This window comes from Colias croceus, chromosome 23, assembly GCF_905220415.1.
Source record: "Colias croceus chromosome 23, ilColCroc2.1".
Taxonomy (NCBI): domain Eukaryota; kingdom Metazoa; phylum Arthropoda; class Insecta; order Lepidoptera; family Pieridae; genus Colias; species Colias croceus.
The window spans coordinates 5635908-5650566 of record NC_059559.1 but is presented as its reverse complement, the minus strand read 5'-3'; the positions used below and the strand labels follow the sequence as shown (position 1 = coordinate 5650566).

The window sequence follows — 14659 nt, the reverse complement described above, 5'->3', positions numbered from 1 at the left end:
TTCATCAGTAAAGCGTGAATTTCATTCTTTCGTCGTTCATCATTTGCCAAGTGCAACATTTTGCATCTGTGTTCCTCTTCCTTATATTCTAGTTCCCTTTTAGAAGCCTCCATTTGAAGCTGAACGAGTTCTAAGCGAGCTTCACTTAATTTATCTAATTTAGACGTGGCATTTGCTTTGGATGCTGCCGGTTTCAGAACGTTGCTTATTCTTGTTTTCAGCGCCTTAGGATGCCACTTATTCCATTTGTTTTCTGAAAGCATTTGAAAATATACCTTTGTAACATTATCATAATTATGAAAGTACCTTTATGTGAAATATACACTACAATGCACAATGCATTTATACTAATACTAGCTGTGCCCCGCGGTTTTACCCGTATTCCTCCGCTCCTGTTGGTCTTAGCGTGATGAAATATAGCCTTTAGGTCCAGTTTCACCCAGCTGTGTTTGTTAAATCTTAAATAGTCATTTACTAATGATTTGTTAATAATTAAAGGGCTGTTATATCATTAAATGTCCCAGGAACAAAAATTAACAAGCCGTTATTAAACTGAACATTTAACTGAATGACTTATAAGTTACTCACTCTTATTTTAAGCAACCAAATTGAAATGCTTATTTGTGACATGTCATTTAGACGGAGTTGGGTAATATTTTATTTAGTCGTATAATACGTTATTTGTTGTGCTACGCGACCAATTTCAAACGTCCTTAGGTCCGAGTGATTTCAATGAAATGGTAACTACTTTTGATTTAAACCGATTGAAACGTCAAATAATCATAACATGGTAGTATTATTTTGAGTTGAGGTTATGTAACATTTGTGCTTTTTGATTGTGTTTGTGGTTGGTTTATTGTGCTTCTTAATGAATATAAATAACTAGGATGTCAAAGAAAACACGCGGACCGAATTTTTCGTCAAATGAAAAGGAAATCCTTGTTCATTTAGTTACAAAATACAAGGATCTAGTTGAAAATAAGAAAACGGACGCAGTAACCACTGCGATCAAAAATGAAGGATGGAAGAAACTAGCGGAAGAATTTAACTGTTTGAGTTCATTCTATGTCCGAACCGTAGATCAATTAAAAACCTGTTGGGACAATATAAAACGCACTACGCGGAAAGACAAAGCTGCGACGAAAAAAAATAATTTATTAACCGGTAGGTTCTGACATTGTTTTTTGTTAATAAAATATGAAGTAGTACTATGCAATGAGTACTAATTACTGGTTTTCTTTGCAGGAGGAGGGAGGTCCGATATTCCACCACCAGGACCTCTACAAGGACAAGTGGAAGTGCTACTTGGACCTACATTAGACGGATTAGAAAATGCCTACGACTCTGATATTCAGTTTATAGAACAGGGACTAACTGGATCAAAAACTTTAATAGAAATGATTAATAAATCAGTAAGTTTAAAATTTAAATTCACTGTCATAATAACTCTCATTCTGAAATTCATTGCAATATATGTAGAAGTCATCGCCTCTCAAAAGACATTATTTTTATTTATTTACCAGGATGTTGTAGTGACTGATTCAGAAAAACAGACAATTCTGGATGTCAATGCTGCTACTTCTTCACAAACATCTCAGGATTCCACTCAAGAAGATAAAGGTTGTACATTTCAGACAAATGAAATCAGAGATGACAATATTTCAACTGAGGTGCGTAGAAGTACTTGTCTTATAGGTCCTGACCAATATGTTAAGCGTAAATTGATATACCATTCACGGTTGTGGCTATTTCCCTGCCACTCTTATCAATGGTTAAGTTTGTTTATTTACTGAAGGTAGAGCTGATGTGTAGGCTTGAGAGAGTGGGCACCACTGTCTTGCCTAATCTGCCGCTAAATAGTAATGCATTTGCAGCTTTGTTCCGGTAAGACCGTAATATACATTGCTCTTATTATTGGCACAGATGTATAACAGCTCAGTCCTCTAGTGTAGCAACACCTCAGCACCGGGGTCAAGTTGGTATGTGATACTCTGTCTTGAAACTTCTAATACTGTATATATACTGTACTATATCCCAATCATACGATTTTTGTAATAGCATGGGGGGTCCCGCCATCTTGACATTCATCTGATAGGATGATGATACCTTATTATGAACTTTTGTTACTTCTTTTTCAGGAGGAAATAGAAAAGAATAACTGGAGCTCCTGGACTCCAAAAGTTTTAAAAACAAAAACGTCAAATACATTGTCAGCAAATAAAGAAAACAATCCATCAACTTGGTTGCATCGACGTAGGCCGAAGACTTCTTTGCAGGATAAAGTCCTGCAAAGTAAATTAGAATTAATAGAGACGATGAAAAGAACTACCCAAACAGACGCTGCTCTTAAAGAATTAATTTTACAAGAACAGCTAAAACAAGAAAAATTGAAAACTGAAAAGTTACAACTTGAAGTTGAAACATTAAAAAAAAACCTTGATTAATTAAGAGACAGCTTAGTTTTTCAAATTTTGTATTAAATTAAAGTATTTTAGCTGTACAAAGATTATAAGTAAATAAATAATAAATTCTGTATTTTGTAATTTTATTTATTGCTTTAGTACATAGTTATGTTATTAGTTAATAAATCAATGCAAATTATGGGATATATGTAAACTCTTAAAATAATTATTTATCAGCATTCTTCGCTCAGGGTTTATATCTCTGATCCCTTCAGTATTTCTTTGTTCCCTGATATGGCCTTGACGGAACATTTCTTCCCATGGTACAGTGAGCTCAAGTTCAGAATCATCTGGTGGTATATCTTCTTTTGCCTTTACTGCAATGTTGTGTAGAACTCCAGTGGCAACGATAACAGGCAGACATTTGTTTAATTGGATCTGCATCCCCAAGGCAAGTACAGGGAATCTACGTTTCCACACCGCAAATAAACGTTCAATAGGATTCCTGCTCCTTATTTGCGCCTCATTGTAAAGAATCTCCTCTGGTGTTTGTGGATTATCCAGAGGCATCATGATATAAGACCGATTCATGTACCCACTATCTGCCAATAATATAGCATCCCCATACCTGCCTCTCTCAAACAAAGCATTTCTGTAGGAAGCGTTCCAAATAGTCTGGTCTTGACTGCTGCCAGGCCATCTTGCAACCAAATCTAGAATTTCTAGGTTTGCATCACAAATTGCTTGCACATTTAAAGACATGTAGCCTTTTCGGTTTCTAAAATACTCTGCATTTTCTCCACCAGGGGAACGAATACGTATATGTGTGCAGTCTAGAGCACCCACAGCCTTTGGAAATCTTGCTATATTATAAAAATTCAACTGAGTTTTTCTTATTTCTTCCTCGGTATCAGGGAAGTGGATAAAGTTGCGGCTTAGGGAGGCTATTGCAGCAGTGACCCTGTGTATTATTCTATGAGATGACGACTTACTTATTCCGCAATAATCTCCCACTGTTATTTGTTGAGAACCAGTTGCATAATATCTCAAGGTCAAAAGAATCTGATTAATGGGAGAAATTGATTGATTCCTGAAACAAAATTAAGGTTAGGTTAGGTTTGTTTTATGGTGCGAGGTAATTGCACATACAATTACTTACCTACTGGAAATAATTTTAGGCACCTATGTAGGTAATACCACCTAATATATAAACTTACCGATCTGATGGATATTCCAATTTATCTTCAATCAACTGCAGAATATCTAGGGTTGTTTCTTTAGATAAACGAAATCTGGTACAAAAATCTAGATCGTCGTATTCCTCGAAATAAGAACGCCGTTCTTTTAAAATTCTTGGACGTCGTACTATTGTGTCTAAGTAATCTAAATTTTCTAAAACATTATTTTCGAAAATAAAATTGTATGCAGCGTCCATCTTTTTCGATTTCAATTGTCTGTTACGGTCCAACGGACCTCTAGAGTCTAGAGCGGTGATTAAATTTAACGGCTTGTTATGACAAATAAACACGCGTTAACTCGTGGTGGGACACTCGATAACTTTAAAAGCCCGTTAACTGACTTAACAATACGTTAAATATTTAACAGGGTATGGTGAAACTGGACCTTAGCCTTCCTCGATTAATGGGCTATCTAACACCGAAATAATTTTTCAAATCGGACCAGTAGTTCCCGAGATTAGCGCGTTCAAACAAACAAACAAACAAACTCTTCAGCTTTATAATATTAGTATAGATAAAAAGGAAAAAAAAATTGTCTCATATGCTTTTTAATTATCTTTTTTAAAACCTCATACTTCAATTTGAGGGTTTTCCATGAACGGACACCGTTTTTAATTCCGCAAGAGTTGAGAACATCTTAAACTTTTTTCCATGCGTTTTCTTTGTCGCGGTTTGTTGCGGCGTCAGTTTTTTTATTTTCTATTATGAGTTTGTGCTTCTCCACCAAACTATAAGTAAGTATAAGTAATTGTGCCTCAGCTAAGTTGAGATTTGCCGAACGCTCCCTTTTTGTCGTTTCCATCGTAAAAAGTATAAATTGAAAATACGTGTCATACCGACCTAAATGGGAGCAAGATCCCTTACTTTCGTCCTGGATTTCTAGAGTAAACGATGATACTGATGTAGCGTTGTGCAAAGCTTGTAATTGCAAATTAGTGACAAGATTATCTTCATTGAAAGATCATGTGTTATCACAAAGGAAAAGAAAAAAAAAATATATTTATCGTCGTTATAATTACTGTATAACCTCTGTTACATTTGTCTTATTATTGGTCTTTTTAGTGGCGCATTGTTTTGTTAAAGTTAATTATAAATATTGTAATACAAATAGCTGTAAGGAATCTATGTGTGTAAAAAATAAATAAATAAATAAAAACATAAGAAGCATATGGTCGGGTATAGCGGCCAGTCATCGGAAAATACTTTAATAATCGTAAAAGTTTTTCTAAATTATTATTATAACTTTAATTTAGTTTTAAATTATTATATGTATGTTTGTCTGTAAGGTATTTATTCTATGGATCTGTACAATTTATTGTCTGTTAAATTACAATTTATTGTGGAAAGTTTCAAAAACAATTATTTCAAGTGCAAATTTTTTTTAAGAAATCGCCATTGGAAGAGGAAGTAAAAAAGCAGAATTATTTTGAAATATTTGTGCTATTTGTTGGAACACAATTTACCGTTTCGATTAATGGATCATCTCAATATGTTTTCACGATTCGGAACTTGCCAAGTCATTTTCCTGCAAAAGAAGTAAAGCAGCAGCGGTTACGTATAATGTTTTAAAGCAGAGATGCTTACCGATTTAAAATCGCGTGAAAACATTATGTCACGTAAACCAATGTTTTCCTTGATCATAGATGAGACCACAGATGTCACAAGTCACAACCACAACGCTTGCAGTTGTTACCAAATATTATTCTGAAAAAAATCTACAGGTAAAAACAAAATTTTGAACATTGGTAGACTTGGAACTTCAGCACAAGCTTTGTGCAATGCACTTTCCAAGGCGATAACTAATGTTAATCTTGATATTAAAGATGCATTTGGTTTCGGGACTGATACTACTTATGTTGTATTTGGAATACAAAGTGGGATTATTGCCGAAATAAAACATGTAAATCCCCATTGCATATTCTTTAAGTGTGTATGTCATTCTACTGCTTTGTGTGTATCTCCCGCCATCAAAAGCTGTATACCAAGTGCTATTAACCGAATGGTGCAAGAGGTTTATGGATATTTTTCACGTAGTAATAAAAGGCAAAGGGAATTTGCTGAGTTCCAAGATTTTATTGGCACTGAAAAGCATATAAAAAATTTTGATTGATAATATCAGATAATTTTTAATACCTATTATATAATGAGTACCACTTACCTAATTGTGTAATCAGGAAGGGTTGCAGGTCTACGATACAAGCTGTCTTAGTGTAGGTCTGCAGGTCATATTATCTTTTTAATTATCAGGTACTATTATAATATCCTTGTGTTTTTATGTTTAATTAATTAAAATAATTATTTCTATGTATTTAATTTTGTATTTATTTATGGTGAATAAATGATAAATGATGAAAATGATGATAATATTAAAACATTAGGAAATTCTAGGGCTATGTAATTTTGGAGACTTTTTTCTCAGTCTCAGTTTCTAGAAGATAAAAATATTTCAGCCGAATTTTTATGTAATAGTTTGAATGATAAAATATATGAACTGTATTTTTATGCTTTGGATTATATACTAAAATTAGTTAACAAACTGAACACAATATTTCAAGGAGATTATACAAAAATCCACACAGCGTTAAGACATTTCTGACGTGTACCTATGTAAGCCTTTTGAGCTGTTATATGAAAGGAAATTATTTAAAAACCACTAATCCACTCTGTATAGATTCAAAATCGAACGTGAACTTTTTAGCTCCAAAAGAATTGTATTTAGGTGTAAACGTTAGTAAAGAAATCGATCGTCTATCTGAAAATGTAAGTCTAAAACCTGGCACTGGAAAAAATGAATTTGATTGTACTCTGTATTCTGTAACCCGTTAAAAACACGTTTGCCACTGAGTAATGCTTTTAAAAACTTACAATTTTTAAACCCTCAGAATGTTGTTTACAAAGATTTTGTTTCATAAGTAAATATAACCAGTAAATTTCTTTATATAGGAACAGGTTTCTAAATAAACATGTATCTGCGTTAATAACGACAAAGGAAGGTATTAAGGAACACGACTGTCACACGTATTCACAAACAGTACTTCCCTAAGTAAAAATCAACTGTGCAAAGGGTAACACTTCTCAGTGCGTTCCATTCATCGAGCCTTTCTATTCACAGACAAAACTTAAGTAATGCTTGGCAAAGCTTGAGGTGTAGTTTAGAGGTTAAGATCACCCTGTTTAAAGCATTCTGCCAAACGCTCTACACCTGCAATCTGTGGGTCAACTACACGCAGCGGGCCATCAACGCTCTCCGAGTACAATATGATAACGCGTTCAGGGTGCTGGTGGGGCTCCCGCGCTACTGTAGTGCATCTGCGATGTTTGCGCATGCGCACACAGACGGCTTTCACACAGTGATACGGCGCCGCATCGCTTCGCTGATGTTCCGCTGCCTTATTACGGATCTTGCAGACGATCAGCAACAACCAAAAATTGCGCAATAGTTGTTGTCAATCGTCTATTTCATATTACGTAAAAGCAGACAACAAGCAGATAATCTGCCGTCAACAGTGCTGCCTCTGTCGAGCAACTGGAAAACTAAAAATGCAGTTGTCGCTAATGTAAACTCAATTGCTTTGCAAACGGTATTATGTATGACTTGCGACAGCCACACGACAGCAACTACCAAGCAATTGATTTGTCAAATATGCGACAGCTCTAATGCTTGTTGTTGACTTGTTGCTGGTTGTAATAGGAACAATATAGTATATAAAAATCTCAATATAAAATAAAAATTATAGTTTAGAAGATTGATTCATAACTAAGATCATCGAATACCTACTTAAAAAAACTTATTAAAATATATTACGGTAAGTGTGCAAAATATTTTCATCGGTCTAGAAAAGGTGTTCGAATATAATTTTACTAATAATTACATATAAAATTTACTTTCGGGAATATTAATCACCTTCTTAGACAGTTTTATAGAAAATGGCACGAGCGTTCTTATTAATTGAGGCACTCGAGGCCGAAGTTAAAAGACAAGAAGCTCATGATGTGGCTCAGTTACGGCGAAGTCTTCGTAACCAAGCAAGGACTTTGAGCATGACAGATGTTGAGTTCAAGGCACACTAAAGAATCTCCGAAGATTCATTTAAAGAGTTGTGTTCTGAACTAGCTCCACTAATGGCTAGATCAAAGAGGCAAACAAAGGTTTCTGTAGAGTGTAAGGTAAGAAATTGTTGTAAAGTCTTGACTTGAATACATCCATAATATTGTTAGCAGTATTGTAAGACCAGTTTGTAGTCTGCCCATTTATTAAATTATAATAATCACTTTTCAGGTCTTAACAGCTCTGTCTTTCTATGCAATGGGTTCATACCAAAAGCCAGTAGGAATGAGCTTTTTTAAATAAATAAATAAATAAAATTGTTTTATTTCAGGAAATGTTGGGTTCCCATATAAAAGTAATATATAAAAAAGATTAAAGACAATTAGAGCATCATTTATAGTTTTTTCTTGGCTTTATAGGTTTATCCCTAGCATAATATGATGAGTGAACTTTGCACCAGTACAGAAGTACTGGATTGTCATAATAGTTAGAGGCAGCCACCAGAATACTATTACTGGAGCGTCTCATTCTCTCCCAAAAATTTGCGATTCGAGATCTCATTAAAAGCCCTGAAATCCGGGACCCTCGTCTCCAAAAACATGCCAGATGCACTACAGAACCTGGGCAGTTTCATGAAGAGTCTGTATGCGTTATTATACTGCACTCTCAATGAAGAAATCGCTTTATTTGTGAAGTTGCACCACAATTGACACGTACGTTGGTTTAAGCCAGCCTAGTGTGTCAAATGCTGTGAGAGAAGTGACACCAGCACTAAATAATATTAATATACTGAACAAGTATATTAAATTTCCACAAACACAGCAAGAAAGAAATATCATCATTAACAAGTAAATTTCTATACTTACCTATTTGATATGTACAATTAAAGTTTCACTTAACATTTACACAACATTGATATTGTATATAATTCCAGATTTTATTATAAACTAGCTTTCCACCCGCGGCATCGCCTGCGCAGTCAATGAAAAACCCGCATAGCTCCCGTTCCCGTGGGATTTCCGGGATAAAACCTATCCTATGTCCTTTCTCGGGTATCAAAATATCTCCATACCAAATTTCATGCAAATTGGTTCAGTAGTTTAGGCGTGATTGAGTAACAGACAGACAGACAGACAGAGTTACTTTCGCATTTATAATATTAGTATGGATTTGGAATTCCTGGTGTCCTGGGCTGTGTTGATGGTACACATGTGGCATTAGTGAAGCCTTCAGAGCATGAAGAACGTTTTTTTAATAGAAAACACTATCATTCTAGAAATGTTCAAATAGTGAGTACTTACTTAACTAAGCTTTAATTTAATTATTACCTATATTCATTTTGTACAAACTTTTAATTATTAAAAAACTGACTTGTACAATGTTTCCAATCCTGTGAGAATATTAGAATTAATTTCTTGTAAATAATGTTTTTTAGATATGTGACAGTGATCTTAATATATTAAATGTGGATGCTACTTTTGGCGGAGCTACTCATGATGCATATATTTGGCGCAATTCGGAAATAAATAATCATTTGCAGCAGCTTCATAATAATGGTGAAAGCATTTGGTTATTAGGTAATTATTTTTTGTATTGTTAATGTTTTAAGTGTAACGATTGTGTGTTAAGTGTAACAGAATTACTGTTCAAAAAATACCTGTTTACTAAATATTTTAATTTTATTATTTATTTTTTAGTTATCAATGTTGTAGAAATTTATACATTATAAAACACTGACTATGCTTTATATTTGCAGGCGACTCTGGATATCCACTGCGGCCGTGGCTTCTGACTCCTATTGTTAACGCTGTTCCTGGGACTGCAGAAGACCATTACACGAATGTCCACTGCAGTGCTAGGAATACTGTTGAACGTTGCATAGGAGTTTTGAAAACGCGTTGGCGATGTTTGTTGGCACATAGAGTATTGCATTATGACCATCACACTGTGGCAAAAATCATAAACGCATGCTGTGTTTTACACAACATTGCTAACCAACAAGGAACGGAAGTCAAAGAGCTATCAGATGAATATACTAGACATGATTCTGACCGCCAAATATCTGACACCATCAGCATTGATGATGAAACACATCAATTAGAACGTGGTCGTTTACAACGATCACTTATTTTGCAGCGTCTCTGGAGGGAGAGGAGACCATAGCCTTTATTTAGTGTTGTACAAACTTTATCTAGTATGTAAACCTAAGAATATTTATATTTATAAAGCAGAAACCAATGATGATATGATTGTTAATATTTGTATGTGGTTAATAAATATACTGAAATAAAGGCACTAACTCACCACCTGTAATGTAACGTTACAAAGTCGAGCATTACATAGGGAATTTAGGAAAAACTTTCATCACAAAATCGAACTTGTAATGTTAGATTACAGATTGTGAGGAAGCACTTTATTCAAAAAGAATTTACTTGAACTATCTGTAGGTACTTACTAATAATTGTGTAAAGATAAAAATATTATACATAGCAAAAGTAGTTTATGATAATAAGTAGTTAATTTAATAGTGTTCACTCATGATATTATTTTAAATTGAGTTTAGTTTAGGCATAGGCAAATAATTGTTTAAATTTTTTCTGGTTATTATCGTATCGTTATTTTTTGGTTACTTAATTTTAGATTATTAGAAGAATGCTTAGTTTAGATTATAAATATAATGATTATCTTGTGTACTGAACCTTTCTATTTTTGTGGTGTGATTGTGTGATGCAATAAACATGTCTATATATGAGTCAATGTGTACTGAAACTGTAGGTATGTACTTTCTACCTTCATATTTCACTTGTGTAAATTAATTCAATTTTTTGTATCAGATATTTCAAATATTAATAACTATATTAGTAAAAACAAATGAAATATTTTCAAATAAAACAATAATTTTAAAAATGTGAATGAGAAAAATGTGTCTCAATAATCTATGAATAATAATTAATCAGATTTTGAATACTTAATGGCAAAAATAATGAATTTGGAATTAAAATAATGATAACACAAACGTGAAACAATGTTATTTATTCCCTAAACAATTTTTTAACACATTGGTCAGTTCGCGCAGCGCCTAAGCCAGAGTCTCTGTAAGGGCTAGCTGTCTGCGCAATATATCCAACTCGTCCCTCCTAGCCTCTGCAATTATCATTATTGCATCTACCAGCTTCTGCTCCGCGTCGATCCGTCTATTTTCCATATCAACGATCCAAGACGGGTCAACTCTTTGACGAGTCCTGAGATCAGATATAGATGAGCTCCTGGGTAGTCGCCGTGACACTGGACTATCTGTAAAGAAAAAAATATTATAATTACAACTAAAAATTTAAAGCATTCGTATTTCAACTTTCAGTTCATGGGATGCACCACCATCTTTCAAGTAAAAAAAAAGAAAAATTAAAATTAGTTTACTCAGTCGATAATAAAATAATAAAATAAAAATTCTTTATTGACAAAAGATTTTACATTTTGAAATATTGAAGTCTCTGACTCCCAAACTAGGTAAAAACCTGTATGTCAGGAGTCAGATAGTTCTGACATCAAAAATATAAAAAAATAAAAGTGGCCAATTAGAACTATATCTCACCAGCATTTGATCTAGGATCCCGCGTCCTGTTAGGGTCAGCAGAAGCTGGTGCCTGCACTCTATCTGAAACTAATAAGATAGGATATTTTGAAGCAACAATATTTTTGAAATATTTGAATCATTTATCAGGTTTAATACATACAATATTAAATATTATAAATGCGAAAGCAACTCTGTCTGTCTGTCTGTTACTCAATCTACCGAACCAATTTGCATGAAAGTTGGTATAAAGATATTTTGATACCCGAGAAAGGACATAGACTACCCTGGGACATAGGATAGGTTTTATTTCGGAAATCCCACGGGAACGGGAACTATGCGGGTTTTTCTTTGACTGCGCGGGCGAAGCCGTGGGTGGAAAGCTAGTACAATATAAATCTCTATGTAAATACCGAATTTTACCTAAATTGTTAAGAGTTACTTAGAACAACAATAATTGATTGTTTAAGTAGGTATGTTTTTCTTTTATTATGTAGTTAATGTAGATAGTATAAGCTCAACTAACAAACTTTACCAGTATTTCCTCTCGTTGATGGTGATATTGGCGTTGTGGTCTGCCCAATATCTATTAGCCGTTCACTGGCTGGTGGTGGTGGAGAAGACTCTAAAATTGAAAGGGTTTTGGATAAATTATATAAATAACAGATTTTTTTCACTCCGAATTGATTAAAATAAATGTCTGTTTACCTATGGTTATCTCTACACATTCAGTAGCGATATCCTCATAGATGGCCGAGGAGGTACTTGGTGTTGGTATAGGCTGCAATGCAAAAATATGATTATAATATGTAATAATAATATTATATTAATTTCAAGGATAAACAGACTATTTTTCTCTCTCTTACAAATGCTGGCACTCTATGCTGGGTATCACCATATGCAGCACCCTCTCCAATAATGGCCAACACCTTTTTATCAATTTCTGATAAGTCGTCTTTACAAGCCGGCCCACCACCAGTACCAGAAGCTGCCCGTCTTTGGGCTGATGCCCTTGCCTTTACCTTATGCTTCAGGTCAGCCCAATACTGTAAGCATGCAAGCTTATTTAAATTTATTTGTTCGAAACCCACAGCTCTTAATATTATATCTTAATATATTTAAATATTATTTAAAAATACACACATTCTATGTTTGTTAGTAAGTGGCGGTGTGAAATCAAGTGATGTGTTAGAAATAAGAGCAAAAAGAATTGTATCGAAATAACAAATAAATAATTATTTATCAAATATACTTACACGTTTCCAGCGATATCCAGATTTTGAGGCACCACTGCCATGGGCGTTTAATTTGGAAGCTAGTTCTTCCCACTGGCGATCGACTGTTTCTTTCGATCGTGGACCCAAACCAATGCCTTTGGCCAGAGCCTGATGCTCCATTAAATAATTAAGGAGGTCCTCTAATTGAGTCTTGGAAACTCGGTGTTCCATTTTTTTCAACTGAAAAATACACAATATTTTGTGAGTAAACACGTATGTTTAATGCATAGGTATATTGTAACTAGCGCCTTCATAAACAAAGAGTTAGACTTACCTACTTGTGTAAAATTACAAAAATTGTAACACTAATATTCACCGCTGAGCACAAACCACGACAAATCAATCACATTCACGAACTGATTACTGAATACCTTTCCCATATCCCAGTAATAATATATTACGTTGTTTATGTGACAAGACCCACTTACAAGGGTTATCGCAAAAAAAATCCCTGGAGTGGTCATGCTGGGATCCATCCACTTCACAAGTTTCTTATTAGTTTTTTGCTAACGCAGATGTGACGCAGTTATGAGAGCGAGTATTGTTTTAATGTTTACAAACATACGTAGTACCACCAGTTGCCACCTGATTGTGAGTGGCGCTGCTTTCCATACAAAATCAAGTGCATCGGTCGCAGCAAGCAGATGTTGTGCGACAGCGGCGCAACAGCTTACGTAATACGAAATTTTTTGACGTTTCGCGACCAGTCGCAAACCTGTCGCGTTGCTGTTGCGCGGCGGTTGTTATCTGCTTATTTTTAGCTAATAAGGCTGCTGGACTGGATGATTAGCTATATAATGTGAAAGGTGGAGCTGAATCCCCTACGTTGTGTAACAGAAAGAAAGCTAGAGCCGGAATATCTGGAGTAATAGGACATAATTTTGATTGTTCTGTTATGCCCCCACAACGGAGGAATGAACATCAAGAAGAACATAAACTGATTTCAAACTGAAATAACGTGAAAAGAATCGGCTCAGGAACACACATGTGAAACCGCGGGATGTGAATATGGACATATGTATAAATAGCAATAACATTTCTCAAATTGTGAGCGTGGCTTATGACCCGCGCCATACGAGTACCATGCGATGTATTGACCGTGATCCTTTAGGTAGTGTGACATAAGATGTTAAACATCGGTTTGTGGAAGTACTTATTAATATTAATTTCCTTATAATTCTTATAATTCCTTATAATTTCCTTATAATTCTTATATTATGTGTGTCAGTAAGTATGATTTTATATACTATATTCTCAATGTACTATATTATAGATAAAGACGATATTGCATTGGAAGTTGAAACCTGTAGGCGTAGTCTCGACACTAATCGACATCGATATCGACCGAAATCGGTCGGTAACTAACGATTATCAGTAACCAATCAGTAACTATAGTATAGACCTAAAAAATTTAGTGTTCTTTTTCCAAGAAATTTAGCTTAGTTTTAGGGAATAGATAGTAAATTAAAATTAGTTATATTAATTTTCGCATTATTACAATTGCAATTGCATATAAAAAAAGCAAATTTTATGCACAAAAAAACATGGCAGTTAATTTAATTTTAATCAAATTCGATATTTTTTATATCAATCGATTAATTAATGTTCTATTAATTACATATTCATGGAATCCAAAATTCCATGTATGGCAATCTCTTTATTTACTTTTTTGACATTTGACATCAATCATCAATCATGAAAATAATATTTCTTATTTCTATCAAAATAAATATAAATTGTGTGTTTTCAAGAGGATAATTTTTAATTATGTTCTTAAAAGTCCTATAAATCTATTGGATAACAAATATCCTAAGAAAATATCAATCTGCGTTATGTTTTTATATAGTTAAAGCTATTAGTTTTAGTTTAGTAATATTTTGTTATTTGTGAAGTGCAATAAAATTCTAATCAAAAGACTCCAAAAGCTCTACAAGATAATTCTGCTCAATTCGAAGCCTTTTGAGAAATCTTTAAGACATCATAGAAACTGACGGAACTTAAACTAAGGACGGAACGGATAATTTGTATCACTTGTATTTTTAGCTTGTATTATTATATTATGTGCATCATTGTATATTTTATTACAGTTAATAAGCAAAGGATGCAATGCAATTGATTTAGCG

At 34.0% G+C, this 14659-nt stretch overlaps 4 protein-coding genes and 1 pseudogene across 4 annotated transcripts; 3 read left to right on the top strand and 2 right to left on the bottom strand.

Annotated features, from left to right (window-relative positions):
• The first annotated feature begins 215 nt into the window (after window positions 1-215).
• LOC123702398 lies at window positions 216-2526 on the top strand. The gene is made up of 4 exons (XM_045650142.1): window positions 216-1164; window positions 1246-1412; window positions 1524-1670; window positions 2139-2526. Exons 1-4 carry the CDS (start codon window positions 888-890, stop codon window positions 2442-2444), a joined length of 897 nt encoding a protein of 298 aa, XP_045506098.1. The 5' UTR covers window positions 216-887; the 3' UTR covers window positions 2445-2526.
• LOC123702397 (putative nuclease HARBI1) lies at window positions 2507-4102 on the bottom strand. Its single transcript, XM_045650140.1, has 2 exons — window positions 3620-4102; window positions 2507-3492 (listed from the first exon to the last, which is right to left on the bottom strand). Exons 1-2 carry the CDS (start codon window positions 3835-3837, stop codon window positions 2589-2591), a joined length of 1122 nt encoding a protein of 373 aa, XP_045506096.1. The 5' UTR covers window positions 3838-4102; the 3' UTR covers window positions 2507-2588.
• A 1037-nt stretch (window positions 4103-5139) lies between these two features.
• On the top strand, window positions 5140-5880 carry LOC123702435 (annotated as a pseudogene).
• Window positions 5881-7762: 1882 nt separating this feature from the next.
• On the top strand, window positions 7763-10825 carry LOC123702590 (putative nuclease HARBI1). Its single transcript, XM_045650362.1, has 4 exons — window positions 7763-7807; window positions 8852-8977; window positions 9124-9265; window positions 9445-10825. Exons 1-4 carry the CDS (start codon window positions 7763-7765, stop codon window positions 9849-9851), a joined length of 720 nt encoding a protein of 239 aa, XP_045506318.1. The 3' UTR covers window positions 9852-10825.
• LOC123702328 lies at window positions 10707-13838 on the bottom strand. Its single transcript, XM_045650048.1, has 6 exons — window positions 12516-13838; window positions 12126-12305; window positions 11968-12040; window positions 11795-11884; window positions 11281-11349; window positions 10707-10982 (listed from the first exon to the last, which is right to left on the bottom strand). Exons 1-6 carry the CDS (start codon window positions 12705-12707, stop codon window positions 10768-10770), a joined length of 819 nt encoding a protein of 272 aa, XP_045506004.1. The 5' UTR covers window positions 12708-13838; the 3' UTR covers window positions 10707-10767.
• Between the last annotated feature and the right edge of the window lie 821 nt (window positions 13839-14659).

Excerpts from the sequence above, each read along its gene's own strand:
- LOC123702398 (XM_045650142.1), top strand. The coding sequence starts at position 888 with ATGTCAAAGAAAACACGCGGACCGAATTTTTCGTCAAATGAAAAGGAA. Across the intron at positions 1,413-1,523 it reads TAGAAATGATTAATAAATCA|GATGTTGTAGTGACTGATTC; the intron begins GTAAGTTTAAAA and ends TTTATTTACCAG. Across the intron at positions 1,671-2,138 it reads ATGACAATATTTCAACTGAG|GAGGAAATAGAAAAGAATAA; the intron begins GTGCGTAGAAGT and ends CTTCTTTTTCAG.
- LOC123702397 (XM_045650140.1), bottom strand. The coding sequence starts at position 3,837 with ATGGACGCTGCATACAATTTTATTTTCGAAAATAATGTTTTAGAAAAT. Across the intron at positions 3,493-3,619 it reads TTGGAATATCCATCAGATCG|GAATCAATCAATTTCTCCCA; the intron begins GTAAGTTTATAT and ends ATTTTGTTTCAG.
- LOC123702590 (XM_045650362.1), top strand. The coding sequence starts at position 7,763 with ATGGCTAGATCAAAGAGGCAAACAAAGGTTTCTGTAGAGTGTAAG. Across the intron at positions 7,808-8,851 it reads AGGTTTCTGTAGAGTGTAAG|TATGGATTTGGAATTCCTGG; the intron begins GTAAGAAATTGT and ends TTATAATATTAG. Across the intron at positions 9,266-9,444 it reads TGAAAGCATTTGGTTATTAG|GCGACTCTGGATATCCACTG; the intron begins GTAATTATTTTT and ends TTATATTTGCAG.
- LOC123702328 (XM_045650048.1), bottom strand. The coding sequence starts at position 12,707 with ATGGAACACCGAGTTTCCAAGACTCAATTAGAGGACCTCCTTAATTAT. Across the intron at positions 12,041-12,125 it reads AGCATAGAGTGCCAGCATTT|CCTATACCAACACCAAGTAC; the intron begins GTAAGAGAGAGA and ends TTTGCATTGCAG. Across the intron at positions 11,885-11,967 it reads ATGTGTAGAGATAACCATAG|AGTCTTCTCCACCACCACCA; the intron begins GTAAACAGACAT and ends TTTCAATTTTAG.